Source organism: Salvelinus alpinus, chromosome 9 (genome assembly GCF_045679555.1).
Source record: "Salvelinus alpinus chromosome 9, SLU_Salpinus.1, whole genome shotgun sequence".
NCBI classification, from domain to species: domain Eukaryota; kingdom Metazoa; phylum Chordata; class Actinopteri; order Salmoniformes; family Salmonidae; genus Salvelinus; species Salvelinus alpinus.
Window position 1 is genome coordinate 43,277,706 of NC_092094.1, and position 15,965 is coordinate 43,293,670.

Consider the following 15,965-nt stretch of genomic DNA (forward strand, 5'->3'; position numbering starts at 1 on the left):
AGAAAACAAGTGCCATTTGGGTTTAGTGGTTTTTCCATAGCTAATAATGGCAGTTCTGCCCCAGGTCCATTTGTCTTTATTATGCTTTGTTAATAAGGGGAATTGTGAGTGAATGGGTGAGAAAAGGGAGGAGCAATTATAATTAATTGGAAATGAATGCCTATTAGCTTTCATTTAAACCTGCCTAAGCTCTGCCTAATAGGATATAATGGGATAATCCTATACCGGTTTGAAAGAGTTGGTTAAGTGTGGCCCGTTGTATTTTCATTCACAAAGCCAATGTCTATGTACAGTCACTGTACCCACTGATAACATGTTAAATAAATGCACACGAAAGTAAAACAGGTGTGGTTGTCATTTTCCAGATGCCTCTGTCCACATAGTCTAAGAAATATTTCATGGGTACTGCGTGGCAAGTTGGAAAACAGCCACGGAGCCAAACAAGGGTGATTGGAGCTATTGACTTCAGAAACGACCCGCTGGAAAACCTACAGAGCCATATTCATGCCAGCCCATCTATTCTATTCATGAGGCAGTGACCTGTGGGGGGTGGGGGAGGAGAGGGAGGAGGCTCATCTGATCCACAGCCTCTAAGACGCTGCCAGGAGATCAAACACCCTCACTCCCTCCCTCATCCCCCTTTTCTTCTCCTCTTTCAGGAGCGGTGGGTAGATAGTTGCATAGACAAGGCTTGTGACCCAGTTTCTCCCAGTGGAAGATGACTGAAGTCCCTGAACAAAAGCCTCCCATCCCGTCTTTACCTACAAGAGGAGATAGAGGATGGATAACTAGGACTCTAGCGAATGCATGACATCTTTTTCCCTGCACCAAAGACCAACCGTATACCTTAAATGGCTTCCTCCACGCCCTGTGTATCAGGGATGGTGCCGGTCGCCAAGTAACGGTGTCGTCTCATGCTTTTGGATAATGCTGATTTAAATTCACCTAGACACTGGTACGAATTTGCCAAATGGAAAGAAAATTCATAAAAATTAGGGAGGTAGATTAGGGCCAAATGAATGGTATTGCTGAATAAATTTCACAGCAGTTCAGTGTAAATTGTTTACAACCCTGAGGGCCCCTTGAAGGTAGAGCTGCCTGCCACACACTGTTTTCACAGGGCCAGCTTGATATGGATGGGATCTGACAGTTAGCATCATGACACTTAGCAGCCACAGTGCCCATTTTCTGTTTCTCCTATTTTCTGTTGACTCTCCTCCATTTCCTCCCTCCCTCTACCTCTCTCTTTTCCTCTCCTTTACCTTTCTGCCCCTGTCTCTATCTCACTCTCTCTCCCCCCTCTCTATATATATATATCTCTCTTTCTAGGCCTCACATGGTGACAGAGTACATGGGTATCAGGAACGAGAGCTTCATGAAGATTGCAGCAGTGGGGACGTGGATGGGGGACTTTGTGACTGCGTGGATGGTGAGAGAACAGTAGCCCAACACTGATTAGCAGCAACTAGAATATAAGCACAAAGATAGTGGAATGTGTCTTTATACCCTTAGCACCAGGAACAGAACAGAGACAGTGCGAGGTCACAGGAAACACAGAGAGACATAGCGGCACAGCGAGGAGTAGAGTAGAGCAGAGGAGAGACAGTGAGGGGTGCCTCAACACCAGCCCATCCCTGTTCATTTGTCAACATAAAGAGAGGATGGAGCTCCGCTGGGATCTAGGATAGGACTGCCTGTGGAGGAAGAGAAAGGAGTTTGACACAACACCCACGGGGAGAAAACTTGACAAGCTTCCTCAGAGTTTCCATTAGTATTCCACTGTACACACTGCGGCGAGAGGGAGGAGATATGGAGGAGAGGGATAGAGGGAAGAGAGAGGGGGAGGGGAGGGGGAGGGAAGAGAGGGGGGGATATAGAAGGGGAAGAGGGAGGTAGAGCAAGGACGGGCAAGGCAAACTGCTGAATCCAGACATTACTCTCTGGGTTTTTACATTCGATTAATTCAACGAGGCACTTTCAAGACGACCTCTGTGTGTCTCCTTCTCGACAGAACAGATATTTCAGAATGTGTCATCGCTAGATGAGTGAGCAGGAAATGGCTGTTTTTGCAACACTGCTCATGCCAGAAAGATTTACCTGATTTTTCTCAACCAAATCCTTCTCCACTTTATCTGATAGAAGGAGATGTGGCCTATTCAAAATGTACCCTCGCCTCAATGAAGTACCTTCTCCGAACGTCTGGATTTGCGTAGTTGTGTATACAATCCTCTAAAATGTAAATTGTCTTTGACCAAAGAAAATAAACTTAGATTACTTTTAATGATTGACTATAGAATAGGAATAAAAACAAAGCAATGCCATTTGAATTGATTATGCCATTCCATTGCAGCGTTCCATATGCAGAAGGGCAAATTCTAACCATCTATTTTGACACTGTATTCAGAATGAAATAACACAATCTCATTCCATTTCTTGTCTGCGAGTGTCAGAATTCTGTGTTTTTTAATATTTGAGCTTCATTCAGAGATCATTCCAAAAATTCAGGATACCTGAAAATGCCATCTCAGTTTGAGTTTAGTCTTAATATTGGTGCTGTACTGGCAACCCACAGCATGTTCGTTTATGGGTCTTTCCCAGGTCACTGACATGATGCTCCAGGACCAGCACTACCCAGACTGGGGCAAAGCTGCCAGAAGGTTCTGGAAACAAGGCAACCACAGGATAATCCTCTTCTGGTAGGTACTGTCTCCAGTCTAATGCATACAATATGCTGCCTCTGAGCACGATCAGTGTGTGTATGTGTGTGTGTTTATCACCTGTGTGGGTGCTAGGGTTCATGTGTGTGTGTGTATGCTAGGGTTCATGTGTGTGTGTGTGGGTGCTAGGGTTCATGTGTGTGTGTGTGTGGGTGCTAGGGTTCGTGTGTGTGTGTGTGTGTGTGTGGGTGCTAGGGTTTGTGTGTGTGTGTGGGTGCTAGGGTTCGTGTGTGTGTGTGTGTGTGTGTGTGTGTGTGTGTGTGTGTGTGTGTGTGTGTGTGTGTGTGTGGGTGCTAGGGTGCGTGTGTGTGTGTGTGTGTGTGGGTGCTAGGGTTCGTGTGTGTGTGTGTGTGGGTGCTAGGGTTCGTGTGTGGGTGCTAGGGTTCGTGTGTGTGGGTGCTAGGGTTCGTGTGTGTGTGTGTGGGTGCTAGGGTTCGTGTGTGTGGGTGCTAGGGTTCGTGTGTGTGTGTGTGGGTGCTAGGGTTCGTGTGTGTGTGTGTGTGTGGGTGCTAGGGTTCGTGTGTGTGTGTGTGTGTGGGTGCTAGGGTTCGTGTGTGTGTGTGCTAGAGTTCATGTGTGTGGGTGCTAGGGTTTGTGTGTGTGGGTGCTAGGGTTTGTGTGTGGGTGCTAGGGTTTGTGTGTGGGTGCTAGGGTTTGTGTGTGTGGGTGGGTGCTAGGGTTTGTGTGTGTGGGTGGGTGCTAGGGTTTGTGTGTGTGGGTGGGTGCTAGGGTTCGTGTGTGTGTGTGGGTGCTAGGGTTCGTGTGTGTGTGGGTGCTAGAGTTCATGTGTGTGTGGGTGCTAGAGTTCATGTGTGTGTGTGGGTGCTAGAGTTCATGTGTGTGTGTGGGTGCTAGAGTTCATGTGTGTGTGTGGGTGCTAGAGTTCATGTGTGTGTGGGTGCTAGAGTTCATGTGTGTGTGGGTGCTAGAGTTCATGTGTGTGTGTGTGGGTGCTAGAGTTCATGTGTGTGTGTGGGTGCTAGGGTTTGTGTGTGTGGGTGCTAGAGTTCATGTGTGTGTGGGTGCTAGAGTTCATGTGTGTGTGAGTGCTAGAGTTCATGTGTGTGTGTGGGTGCTAGGGTTTGTGTGTGTGGGTGCTAGGGTTTGTGTGTGTGGGTGCTAGAGTTCATGTGTGTGTGGGTGCTAGAGTTCATGTGTGTGTGTGGGTGCTAGAGTTCATGTGTGTGTGTGGGTGCTAGAGTTCATGTGTGTGTGGGTGCTAGAGTTCATGTGTGTGTGGGTGCTAGAGTTCATGTGTGTGTGTGGGTGCTAGGGTTTGTGTGTGTGGGTGCTAGAGTTCATGTGTGTGTGGGTGCTAGAGTTCATGTGTGTGTGAGTGCTAGAGTTCATGTGTGTGTGTGGGTGCTAGGGTTTGTGTGTGTGGGTGCTAGGGTTTGTGTGTGTGGGTGCTAGAGTTCATGTGTGTGTGGGTGCTAGAGTTCATGTGTGTGTGTGGGTGCTAGGGTTTGTGTGTGTGGGTGCTAGAGTTCATGTGGGTGCTAGGGTTTGTGTGTGTGGGTGCTAGAGTTCATGTGTGTGTGGGTGCTAGAGTTCATGTGTGTGTGGGTGCTAAGGTTCATGTGTGTGTGTGGGTGCTAGGGTTTGTGTGTGTGGGTGCTAGGGTTTGTGTGTGTGGGTGCTAGAGTTCATGTGTGCGTGGGTGCTAGAGTTCATGTGTGTGTGTGGCTGCTAGAGTTCATGTGTGTGTGTGGGTGCTAGGGTTTGTGTGTGTGGGTGCTAGGGTTTGTGTGTGTGGGTGTGTGGGTGCTAGGGTTTGTGTGTGTGGGTGCTAGAGTTCATGTGGGTGCTAGGGTTTGTGCGTGTGGGTGCTAGGGTTTGTGTGTGTGGGTGTGTGGGTGCTGGGGTTTGTGTGTGTGGGTGCTAGAGTTCGTGTGGGTGCTAGGGTTCGTGTGTGTGTGTGGGTGCTAGAGTTCATGTGGGTGCTAGGGTTCGTGTGTGTGTGGGTGCTAGGTTTCGTGTGTGTGTGGGTGCTAGGGTTCGTGTGTGTGTGGGTGCTAGGGTTCATGAGTATTTGTGTGTGCATTAGCATGCATACATGTATTAATGTATGGTTATTCAGACAAAGCCCTGTGTGGATGAGAGGTGTGAAGGAAAGGGAGAGGGGGTACCTAGTCAGTTGTACAACTGAATGCATTCAACCGACATGTGTCTTCCGCATTTAACCCAACCCCTCTGAATCAGAGAGGTGCGGGGGGCTGCCTTAATTGATGTCCACGTCATCGGTGCCCGGGGAGCAGTTGTTGTTGGGGGTTAACTGCCTTGCTCAAGGGCAGAACAGCACATTTTTCTACTTTGCCGGCTCAGGGATTCGAACCAGCGAAAGTTAGGTTACGGGCCCAACGCTCTTAACCTCTAGGGTTTACACACAGTTACACACAGAGTCAATAGGGCTGTTAATCTTCCTCCGCTCAGTGTCAACACCTTTAATTAGAAAAACAGGCAGAGGAAATCAATGGACATAACAAGGTCACAGGGCCAGCTATACCCCTGCCTTTACACACACACACACACACTTGTCTTTACCTCACTGAGACAGAGCAAGGGCTATGACCCAATCAAGCTGTTACACTGTGTCCAATAATGCTCATCACAAGGGAGCGATCACTGGCCTAGATACAGTTGAAGTCGGAAGTTTACATACACTTAGATTGGAATCATTAACTTGTTTTTCAACCACTCCAAAAATGTATTGTTAACAAACTATAGTTTTGGCAAGTTGGTTAGGACATCTACGTTGTGCATAACACAAGAAATGTTTCCAACAATTATTTACGGACAGATATTTCACTTATAACTGTATCACGTTAATCTGTACAAACAATAGTACGCAAGTATAAACACTATGGGACCACGTAGCCATCATATCGCTCAGGAAGGAGACGCGTTCTGTCTCCTAGAGATGAACGTACTTTGGTGCGAAAAGTGCAAATCAATCCCAGAACAACAGCAAAGGACAAAGGATGCTGGAGGAAACAGGTACAATAATATCTATATCCACAGTAAAACTAGTCCTATATCGACTTAACCTGAAAGGCCGCTCAGCAAGGAAGAAGCCTCTGCTCCAAAACCGGCATAAAAAAGCCAGACTACGGTATGCAACTGCACATGGGGACAAAGATCGTACTTTTTGGAGAAATGTCTTCTGGTCTGATGAAACAAAAATAGAACTGTTTGGCCATAATGACCATTGTTATGTTTGGAGGAAAAAGGGGGAGACTTGCAAGCCAAAGAACACCATCCCAACCATGAAGCATGGGGGTGGCAGCATCATGTTGTGGTGGTGCTTTGCTGCAGGAGTGACTGGTGCACTTCACAAAATAGATGGCATCATGAGGGAGGAACATTGTGTGGATATATTGAAGCAACATCTCAAGACATCAGTCAGGAAGTTAAAGCTTGGTCGCAAATGGGTCTTCCAAATGGACAATGACCCCAAGCATACATCCAAAGTTGTGGCAAAATGGCTTAAGGACAACAAAGTCAAGGTATTGGAGTGGCCATCCCAAAGCCCTGACCTCAATCCTATAGAAAATGTGTGGGCAGAACTGAAAAAGCGTGTGCGAGCAAGGAGGACTACAAACCTGACTCATTTCAGAATGACCTTCTTGATCCAAATCAGTCAGGTTTCAAGACTAGTCATTCAACTGAGACTGCTCTTCTCTGTATCACGGAGGCGCTCCGCACTGCTAAAGCTAACTCTCTCTCCTCTGCTCTCATCCTTCTAGACCTATCGGCTGCCTTCGATACTGTGAACCATCAGATCCTCCTCTCCACCCTCTCCGAGTTGGGCATCTCCGGCGCGGCCCACGCTTGGATTGCGTCCTACCTGACAGGTCGCTCCTACCAGGTGGCGTGGCGAGAATCTGTCTCCTCACCACGTGCTCTCACCACTGGTGTCCCCCAGGGCTCTGTTCTAGGCCCTCTCCTATTCTCGCTATACACCAAGTCACTTGGCTCTGTCATAACCTCACATGGTCTCTCCTATCATTGCTATGCAGACGACACACAACTAATCTTCTCCTTTCCCCCTTCTGATGACCAGGTGGCGAATCGCATCTCTGCATGTCTGGCAGACATATCAGTGTGGATGACGGATCACCACCTCAAGCTGAACCTCGGCAAGACGGAGCTGCTCTTCCTCCCGGGGAAGGACTGCCCGTTCCATGATCTCGCCATCACGGTTGACAACTCCATTGTGTCCTCCTCCCAGAGCGCTAAGAACCTTGGCGTGATCCTGGACAACACCCTGTCGTTCTCAACCAACATCAAGGCGGTGGCCCGTTCCTGTAGGTTCATGCTCTACAACATCCGCAGAGTACGACCCTGCCTCACACAGGAAGCGGCGCAGGTCCTAATCCAGGCACTTGTCATCTCCCGTCTGGATTACTGCAACTCGCTGTTGGCTGGGCTCCCTGCCTGTGCCATTAAACCCCTACAACTCATCCAGAACGCCGCAGCCCGTCTGGTGTTCAACCTTCCCAAGTTCTCTCACGTCACCCCGCTCCTCCGCTCTCTCCACTGGCTTCCAGTTGAAGCTCGCATCCGCTACAAGACCATGGTGCTTGCCTACGGAGCTGTGAGGGGAACGGCACCTCAGTACCTCCAGGCTCTGATCAGGCCCTACACCCAAACAAGGGCACTGCGTTCATCCACCTCTGGCCTGCTCGCCTCCCTACCACTGAGGAAGTACAGTTCCCGCTCAGCCCAGTCAAAACTGTTCGCTGCTCTGGCCCCCCAATGGTGGAACAAACTCCCTCACGACGCCAGGACAGCGGAGTCAATCACCACCTTCCGGAGACACCTGAAACCCCACCTCTTTAAGGAATACCTAGGATAGGATAAAGTAATCCTTCTCACTCCCCCCCCCCTTAAAAGATTTAGATGCACTATTGTAAAGTGGCCGTTCCACTGGATGTCATAAGGTGAATGCACCAATTTGTAAGTCGCTCTGGATAAGAGCGTCTGCTAAATGACTTAAATGTAAATGTAAATGTAATTTACACCAGCTCTGTCAGGAGGAATGGGCCAAAATTCACCCAACTTATTGTGGGAAGCTTGTGGAAGGCTACCTGAAACGTTTGACCCAAGTTAAACAATTTAAAGGCAATGCTACCAAATACTAATTGAGTGTATGTGAACTTCTGACCCACTGGGAATGTGAAAGAAATAAAAGCTGAAATAAATCATTCTCTCTACTATTATTTTGACATTTCACATTCTTAAAATAAAGTGGTGATCCTAACTGACCTAAGACAGGGAATTCTTTACAAGGATTAAATGTCAGGAATGGTGAAAAACTGAGTTTAAATGTATTTGGCTAAGGTGTATGTAAACTTCCGACTTCAACTGTATTTCACACGGTCACTCCACCAGGTCAACATGAATGTTGTTCGTTACTGCCAGTCAAACATTACAGCTTGATGCCCTTTTCTATGCCCCTAATGCTCTAGTGGTTATTGAACAGGAAGAGGACACTAGGCTCATTTCAGGGACAGGGATATTTGAGCTTATGTTATGTAAAAATGTCAACACTGTTGAAACAGCGTGGTATTGTCAGAGTGATTTTGAATTCATAGATTTTAGATGTGTATGATAAAAAAAAATGTGCAAACTGCTATACAGTATGTCCATTGTTTAGCTGGAATGGAATGTTTGTATCCTGTATATTTTACTGTGATATGTGGTTGTCTCACCTACTTATCTTAAGATGAATGCACTAACTGCAAGTCGCTCTGGATAAGAGCATCTGCTAAATGACTAAAATGTCAAATGTAAATGTTTTACATATAGATTTCATATTACTGTATTTAATAATATATATATATATATATATATAAATATTGATGTCACAAATGTACCATTTGTACATTTCTTTATACAAAATGTAGTTATTTGTTACATTTGACTGCAGTTCTACTTATTTCTCTGAGATGTAGGCGGATATATAGCGTTTTGCAACAAAAAAACATGATCATTTGTCTCTCTGAAAGCAAACCGTCAAGTGATAGATTTGAAACAAATACCGTACATGTCTGTCATTGAACAACCCCATGCCATGATTAGATAGTGAAAACTCACCAATATCTTTCATAATTTCTTTAAACAATAAAAGCTAATTTACCAACATTTCTGAAAATTGATATATCGAGTTTTGGAATGAAACTCTTCATACGTATGAATGACTAATACGTTGAAATTAAAAGCCACACTCTTCAATTGATTGTTCCTCTATTAGGATGCAAGGGAGATACCTGTAGTCTCAGTGGCTACTCTGGAAGCCTTTGTCTTGTTGATGGATGCCTCCAGTCTGACGGTCACAATCAATTTGTACTCTGACGAGCCATCATCTCAAATACTGAGGAGAAAGTATAATTGATGAATATGTTGAGGAATGTATCTTGAAATTGTTCAGCAATTAATCTGGATAAATCACAATAACAGTGCCGAAAAATAATCCACTTTAGAATTGTAAAAAAACAACATTTGAAACATGATATGGCTTGGCGCTAGCTATCTGCAATGCAGCCAGTTACCATGGGGATGGAACAACCCACACAACACCAACGTAATAATTACTGAATGACATTGAAACAAGTACAAAGAAGAGCAAAATATAGAGTTTTGCTAAATCCAAAGTCAATAACACACAGATAAACATAAAATGATACCTAAGAGAATTAGTAACCAATGTCAATATTTACATATACCTATGATGAGCTCCTCTTATTATAGTATTGATGTTGTGTACTTTAGAGAAATGAGCAGAAGACAAATTATCATTGTCCACTGTAACAAATGGACTAATAAAGTGGTAATTAGTAAATCTGTGGAGTGACCCACGTGACTAACAGGAAACTAATGCAATTCTACTTCCTCACTCCTCCAGGACGGTCCTGATCACTCTGACGTCGGTGGTGTTGCTGGTCATCAGTACTGACTGGATCAGCTGGGACAACCTGAACCGTGGCTTTCTGCCTAGCGACGAGGTCTCCAGGGCCTTCCTGGCTTCCTTCATCCTGGTCTTTGACCTGCTCATTGTCATGCAGGTAGGGGCTCCCCCATGGCCAATTAAAAACTAGCTGGGCTCCATTACTCTCCCCCTCTTTTTTCCCCTTTATCTCTTCCGTTCCTCACCCCTCCCTCAGTCACAGGGGCACTGCGGCACTGGGTTGAGAGAGCGAGAGAGGGAGACGTTTGATCAGTCAGAGCCTGCATGACTACACACCCACTGCTGCTTCTGATTTATATCTCTACCCCTCATCCACCCAGCCATCCCCTACCCAGCCATCCCCCTATCCAGCCAACCCCCTACCCAGCCATCCCCCTATCCAGCCATCCCCCTATCCAGCCAATCCCCTACCCAGCCAACCCCCTACCCAGCCAACCCCCTACCCAGCCAACCCCCTATCCAGCCATCCCCCTATCCAGCCATCCCCCTATCCAGCCAACCCCCTACCTAGCCAACCCCCTACCCAGCCATACCTCTACCCAGCCACCCCCCTACCCAGCCACCCCCCTATCCAGCCACCCCTCTATCCAGCCACGCCTCTATCCAGCCACCCCTCTATCCAGCCACCCCTCTATCCAGCCCACCCCCCTACCCAGCCATCCCTTATCCAGCCATCCCCCTATCCAGCCAACCCCCTACCCAGCCATACCTCTACCCAGCCACCCCCCTACCCAGCCACCCCCCTATCCAGCCACCCCTCTATCCAGCCACCCCTCTATCCAGCCCACCCCCCTACCCAGCCACCCCCCTACCCAGCCATCCCCCTATCCAGCCATCCCCCTATCCAGCCATCCCCCTATCCAGCCATCCCCCTATCCAGCCATCCCCCTATCCAGCCAACCCCCTACCCAGCCATACCTCTACCCAGCCATACCTCTACCCAGCCACCCCTCTACCCAGCCACCCCTCTATCCAGCCCACCCCCCTACCCAGCCATCCCCCTATCCAGCCATCCCCCTATCCAGCCATCCCCCTATCCAGCCATCCCCCTATCCAGCCAACCCCCTACCCAGCCATACCTCTACCCAGCCACCCCCCTATCCAGCCACCCCTCTATCCAGCCCACACCCCTATCCAGCCACCCCCCTATCCAGCCACCCCCTATCCAGCCATCCCCCTATCCAGCCATCCCTCTATCCAGCCATCCCTCCGTCTGGCCAGGCTTCAGCTAAGGACTTACCCGTGCTCTCCTCTTCTGTGAACCCAGGCCTTTTTTAATGATGACTTATAACATTTCATGTTTTCTTTCCTTTTTTCCACTCAATGTCCTCCATCCCTCCATCCCACAGGAGCCTATACATCAGTAAAGTGTTTGTCAGTGGCATACTCATGAATATGCAAATGTATTTGTCTGGGTAGAAAATGCATAGCGGTGTTTCAAGGAGAGAAGGCTTTCAACACAGTAGCCTCAAGCCAAATACAGACTGGGTGGTTTGGAACTCAAGCCTAATTCAGTCAGGCTTCTACTTATGTTTAATAGACATATTTTATCCGCTTTCTTATTGCTTAAAGGATTACATAGTCTAATATCTAGTAGCCCTTAATTGTCTGTTTCCATATGTTTTATGTAATAAATAATTAGTAGCTTCTCATGGATGACTGTACACATTATTGTGTAAAAAATCCAGGCTGTGTCACGTCTGGCCGTGATGGGGAGTCCCATTGGGCGGCACACAATTGGCTCAGCATCGTCGGGTTTGGCCGGGGTAGGCCGTCATTGTAAATAAGAATTTGTTCTTAACTGACTTGCCTAGTTAAATAAAGGTTAAATTAAAAATACAAAAATACCTCCGTCTCCCTTACTCTTCAGAGTCGATACCTGTGGTTATGGCACAATTCTTGTTTTTACAGGGCTATGATGATTAGTAAACAATGATTTATCTGTAGCATACAATAACTTACTAAATCGCTATATCCTGTTATTGCTCACCTCAGTCATTCAGTTGATATATTTAAATAACGTATTACATAGTCAACTGTTGAATTACTTATTTCTGATTAACATGGCTGTTTTTCTCGTTGTTTCAAGTTTTATTCGTTGTATAATTTTTTGTCTTTTGAATAGGCTTCATTGCTTTTCACTGGTGTCCCCTCTGTTCGCAGAAACAGGCTAATGCGTAATGGCCAGTTTTTTTCCGCCAGCTGTCAGTTGGAGCTCCCATCTCCTGCTTCAGACATCATCCCATATGACTACTGCAGTCTCCATAATGTGACTTCCTCATTTGAAGTCACATTAGCCTCAGCCAGTACCCAACTACTTACCAATCACATCACTCCTGTTTTTCACCGCTGGGCTGTATTTCACTCTCATTCAGATGCCTTTGTTTATGATAGCTAGCCCCTCTCATTTTCTGCGCTGTGTACAGCACGCACGTTTAATAGGGTTATTTATGGTTTAAATAAATAACCGTTAGCGCTCACATGGACCTGAGGCCTGCTGTCATTGCACTCTATTGTGGCATAGTCAATAAAAACCTCTCTACTCCTCCTTCCGCCATTCCGACCCACATCATTCCAAATGGCTTCATTCACCTTCATGTGGGCGTGTTGTGGCTGGTAGTTAATCTCTCACCTCCATGAGAAATTAACAGACACAATTAACGGACTGGGCTGGATTTACCTCCCAGCTGATGGAGATTTGTGAGGCTTTTATTTTATTTGGGTATTTGATAGTCTAGTATATTCTGTTTTTTTTCCAGGTGTGTGTGTAACTTTGCAGACTTAAAGACTTGTGCGAGTGAGTGTGTGGTGTGTGCGTGCGCGTCTGTGTGTGTGTTGCGTGCATGCTCACTGTTCTCACATGCTCACCTAGAGACTTATTATTTCATGTGAGGGGGCACATTGCTTAAATGTCATCCTTATTAGTGGGACTGTATCAGGAAACAAAGTATACATCAGTAAGTGGAAGGCCTAATTAATATCTAGGGGGGGATATCTATATTCATATCCTCACATATGAAATGGTATTCCATTTGTAAGTATTGAAAATGGCTGCTGTTTAGTTAAATAACTATCACTAAAAAAGAACACCCACAAATCTAGTTGTTTCAACAAAATATTATTAAGTAAGTTAACTGCTTCCACAGCCCTTTTTTTGTTTACTCAACTTTTCGGTCCAAGTGTTACCTGAACAAACAAATAATGTGTTGCCAAAACTTAGCTACAACTTGAGAAAACTTTTTCAAAAATTCAGTCAAATTAAAATGATGTGTTTGCTTAAGTTGTCTCATATGTTCATTCAACTGGAAATTATTATTTGTGCATCTTAACTAAAAAGGCTGTGGAACTGGTTAAACACACACAAACAGTGCTTTTAACATACCATGTATGTCAAATATTGAAAACATTGTAACATTGTGCATGTTCATTTATACAGTCATTATTATTCAACTTGTCCTCACCTTGGATTTGAACTCACTACCTCTTGATTCATGGCATTCCAATCTTCCTGCTACACCACCATGTCTGTGCAATTATCAGTTAACAGGTTTGAGGAGTAATCCGTTACATGTAAGGGATTACAAAAAAGGGTAACTGTAATCGTTACGTTACCAGCAAAAATATTGTAATCAGATTACAGATACTTTTGAAAAACTAGATTACTTTGAGTATTACTTTTAAATTCAGAAAGGATGTTTGCGAAAACAATTCTTTGACACTTTTCTGTTTTCTCAATGACATTCAAATCAGCATTGAAAAAAGGCACAAATGTAAGTTTGTTCCACCTGAGCGAGTCTGACCACAAGTCAGAGACCACTATGATGACATACGAAATGTGTTTGATGGATCGCGGGAAAAGAGCAGGAATAGGCTTTTGTAGGCTACAGTCCAAGTTATGTCTTCCAATGGTGCGACTGCTGTCGGCATCCAAAGATTATCCAATTTGAATAAACGCTTGGAAGTAAGGACGACAGCAGTGGTGTAGTCTACGGCGATACGGATATCACTTATTATTGATATCTACATTGCGCAGTGATGTGAATCACACTGCTGCTCTCATTTAGCTATTTGCGCCTTACGGATTTGTTTTGTGGATGGCTGTTCACAAATCTAAACGTGTATTTGAACCCAATAATGGTTGAATTCAATAAGTTTAAGCTGCCTATCAATCATTGTTTTTGAAACCAGTGGACAGCCACTGAAAAATGTGATCTTGCAACAGCTACATAGTGCGAATTCCAGCCTATGGAATAAATGTAGGGCTTTTATTGCTCAATCTAATTCATGCTGTTAAAAAAAGTCATATTCTTGAAGATCAAGGGGTATAACATTTATTGGAATGACTGGAATTCTGATAGACTTTGTTTTTAATGTAAAAATATAATTTAATTGTATTATGATATGTAGTAGAAAGTGATGGGTTAGAAGAAGCCTACATAACCAACCCATAAAGTACAATTTTACATCCATATATGACCAGCTATGTAAACTTTAACATTGATTTATCCTGCAATAGGATAAATTATTCATTTGGTAATATACATTTCTGTCTTTTTTTAATGCCTCAAATGGTGAAAGTAATCTAAAAGTAACTGAATGTAATCAGATAATGTTACTGAGTTTGGGTAATCCAAAAGTTACATTACTGATTACAAATTTGAACAGGTAACTAGTAACTGTAACAGATTACATTTAGAAAGTAACCTACCCAACCCTGTCAGTTAATCTGACTATTCTCTATTCATTGATTCAATTGACTTATTTAAGCATTTTTTTTTTCTTTTTATGTTACTCCTTAATCACTATGATAAAGAAAATAATTATTCTTGGTTGTACTTTTAACAGTGCTGAGATTTTATTTGAAGTGCAAAGTGTAGCAATACTGGTGAAGTCAGTTATGGACACATATGTGGTGGAGTAGGAGGAAGAGTGGAATGCTGTGAACCACAAGGTTTTGAGTTCAAATCCCAGGTGAGAACAACTTGAATATTAATTTCTATATGTATATGAACATACACAATGTAATCATGTGTGTCAAATATGTAAGTTGAAAAGTTGTATGATAAAAGCATGTGTGTAACTAATTCCACAGCCTTTTTTTTGGTAAGATGCCCAAATAATAATTTATAATTGAATGAACGTATGAGACAATTTGAGCAAACACATCATTTTAAGTAGACAGAACTTTGGGCCAACAAAAAATGTTAAGTTCAGATAACACTTTGACCTAAAAGTTGAGTAAACCAGTTAATGAAGAATATTTAGTTTAAACAACTCCATTTAGTTTTTCAGTGTAGGCTATACTGTCATGATCGGGGGAAAGGCCGTTATGCATACAAAGAAAGATCTTTGGGTTATCTAAGACGTACAGCATGTCTCTCTGACACATATTCTTCCCAGACGTTATCTTCGGCATATTTCATTGATCTTACATGGTAGAGTCTGTATTGACTTTTCCCAATCAGGGACTAAGGAGGCACAGAGTGGTTTGTGATGTCTGTATTGAGTGGTTTGTGATGTGTTTTGACATGAGGAACCCCAAATGCATAAAGGCACAGTACAGGGCCCTGTAAACACACTGTGCACTGCAGCTCTCAGTTAGGCTTTTGACCTCTGTGGTACCTTACCCATCAATAGACAACTCCCCTGATTCCCTAGCAAGTACCATAAAAAGAAATCCCTGTTGTTCACTTTGGAACATAATGTATTGTTGTCTCTGATTTTATGCTTGGTCTTACATGTTACATGTTGTTTACTTCAGTAAAATCTGTCACTACGAAAGACTTCTGATCAGATGGACTCCTGGGATGGTTGTTGAAAATGAGCGGGAGCTAGACGCAGTATGGTGCAAAGCATTGGATGATTGTGTATCAAATCAAATGTGATTAGTCACATGCGCCGAATACAACCTTACAGTGAAATGCTTACTTACAAGCCCCTAACCAACAATGCTGTTTAAAAAATATGAATAAGAAATAAAAGGAACAAGTAATTAAAAAGCAGCAGTAACATAACAGTAGCGAGGCTATACACAGGGGGGTACTGGTACAGAGTCAATGTGTGGGGGCACCGGTTAGTCGAGGTAATATGTACAGTTGAAGTCGGAAGTTTACATACACTTAGGTTGGAGTCATTAAAACTTGTTTTTCAACCACTCCACAATTTTAACAAACTATAGTTTTGGCAAGTCGGTTAGGACATCTACTTTGTGCATGACACAAGTCATTTTTCCAACAATTGTTTACATTATTTCACTTATAATTCACTGTATCAAAATT

General features: G+C 44.4%; 1 protein-coding gene across 2 annotated transcripts in view; it reads left to right on the forward strand.

The window, feature by feature from the left end:
* The window catches only part of LOC139530156 (transmembrane protein 117-like), a 107,278-nt gene that overhangs the window by 50,493 nt on the left and 40,820 nt on the right, over nucleotides 1-15,965 (forward strand). For both annotated transcript variants that reach the window (XM_071326297.1, XM_071326298.1), the window contains exons 4-6: nucleotides 1,330-1,429; nucleotides 2,599-2,696; nucleotides 9,625-9,784. In XM_071326297.1, coding sequence (XP_071182398.1) covers nucleotides 1,330-1,429; nucleotides 2,599-2,696; nucleotides 9,625-9,784 — 358 coding nt within the window. The remainder of the gene's footprint in view (nucleotides 1-1,329; nucleotides 1,430-2,598; nucleotides 2,697-9,624; nucleotides 9,785-15,965) is intronic.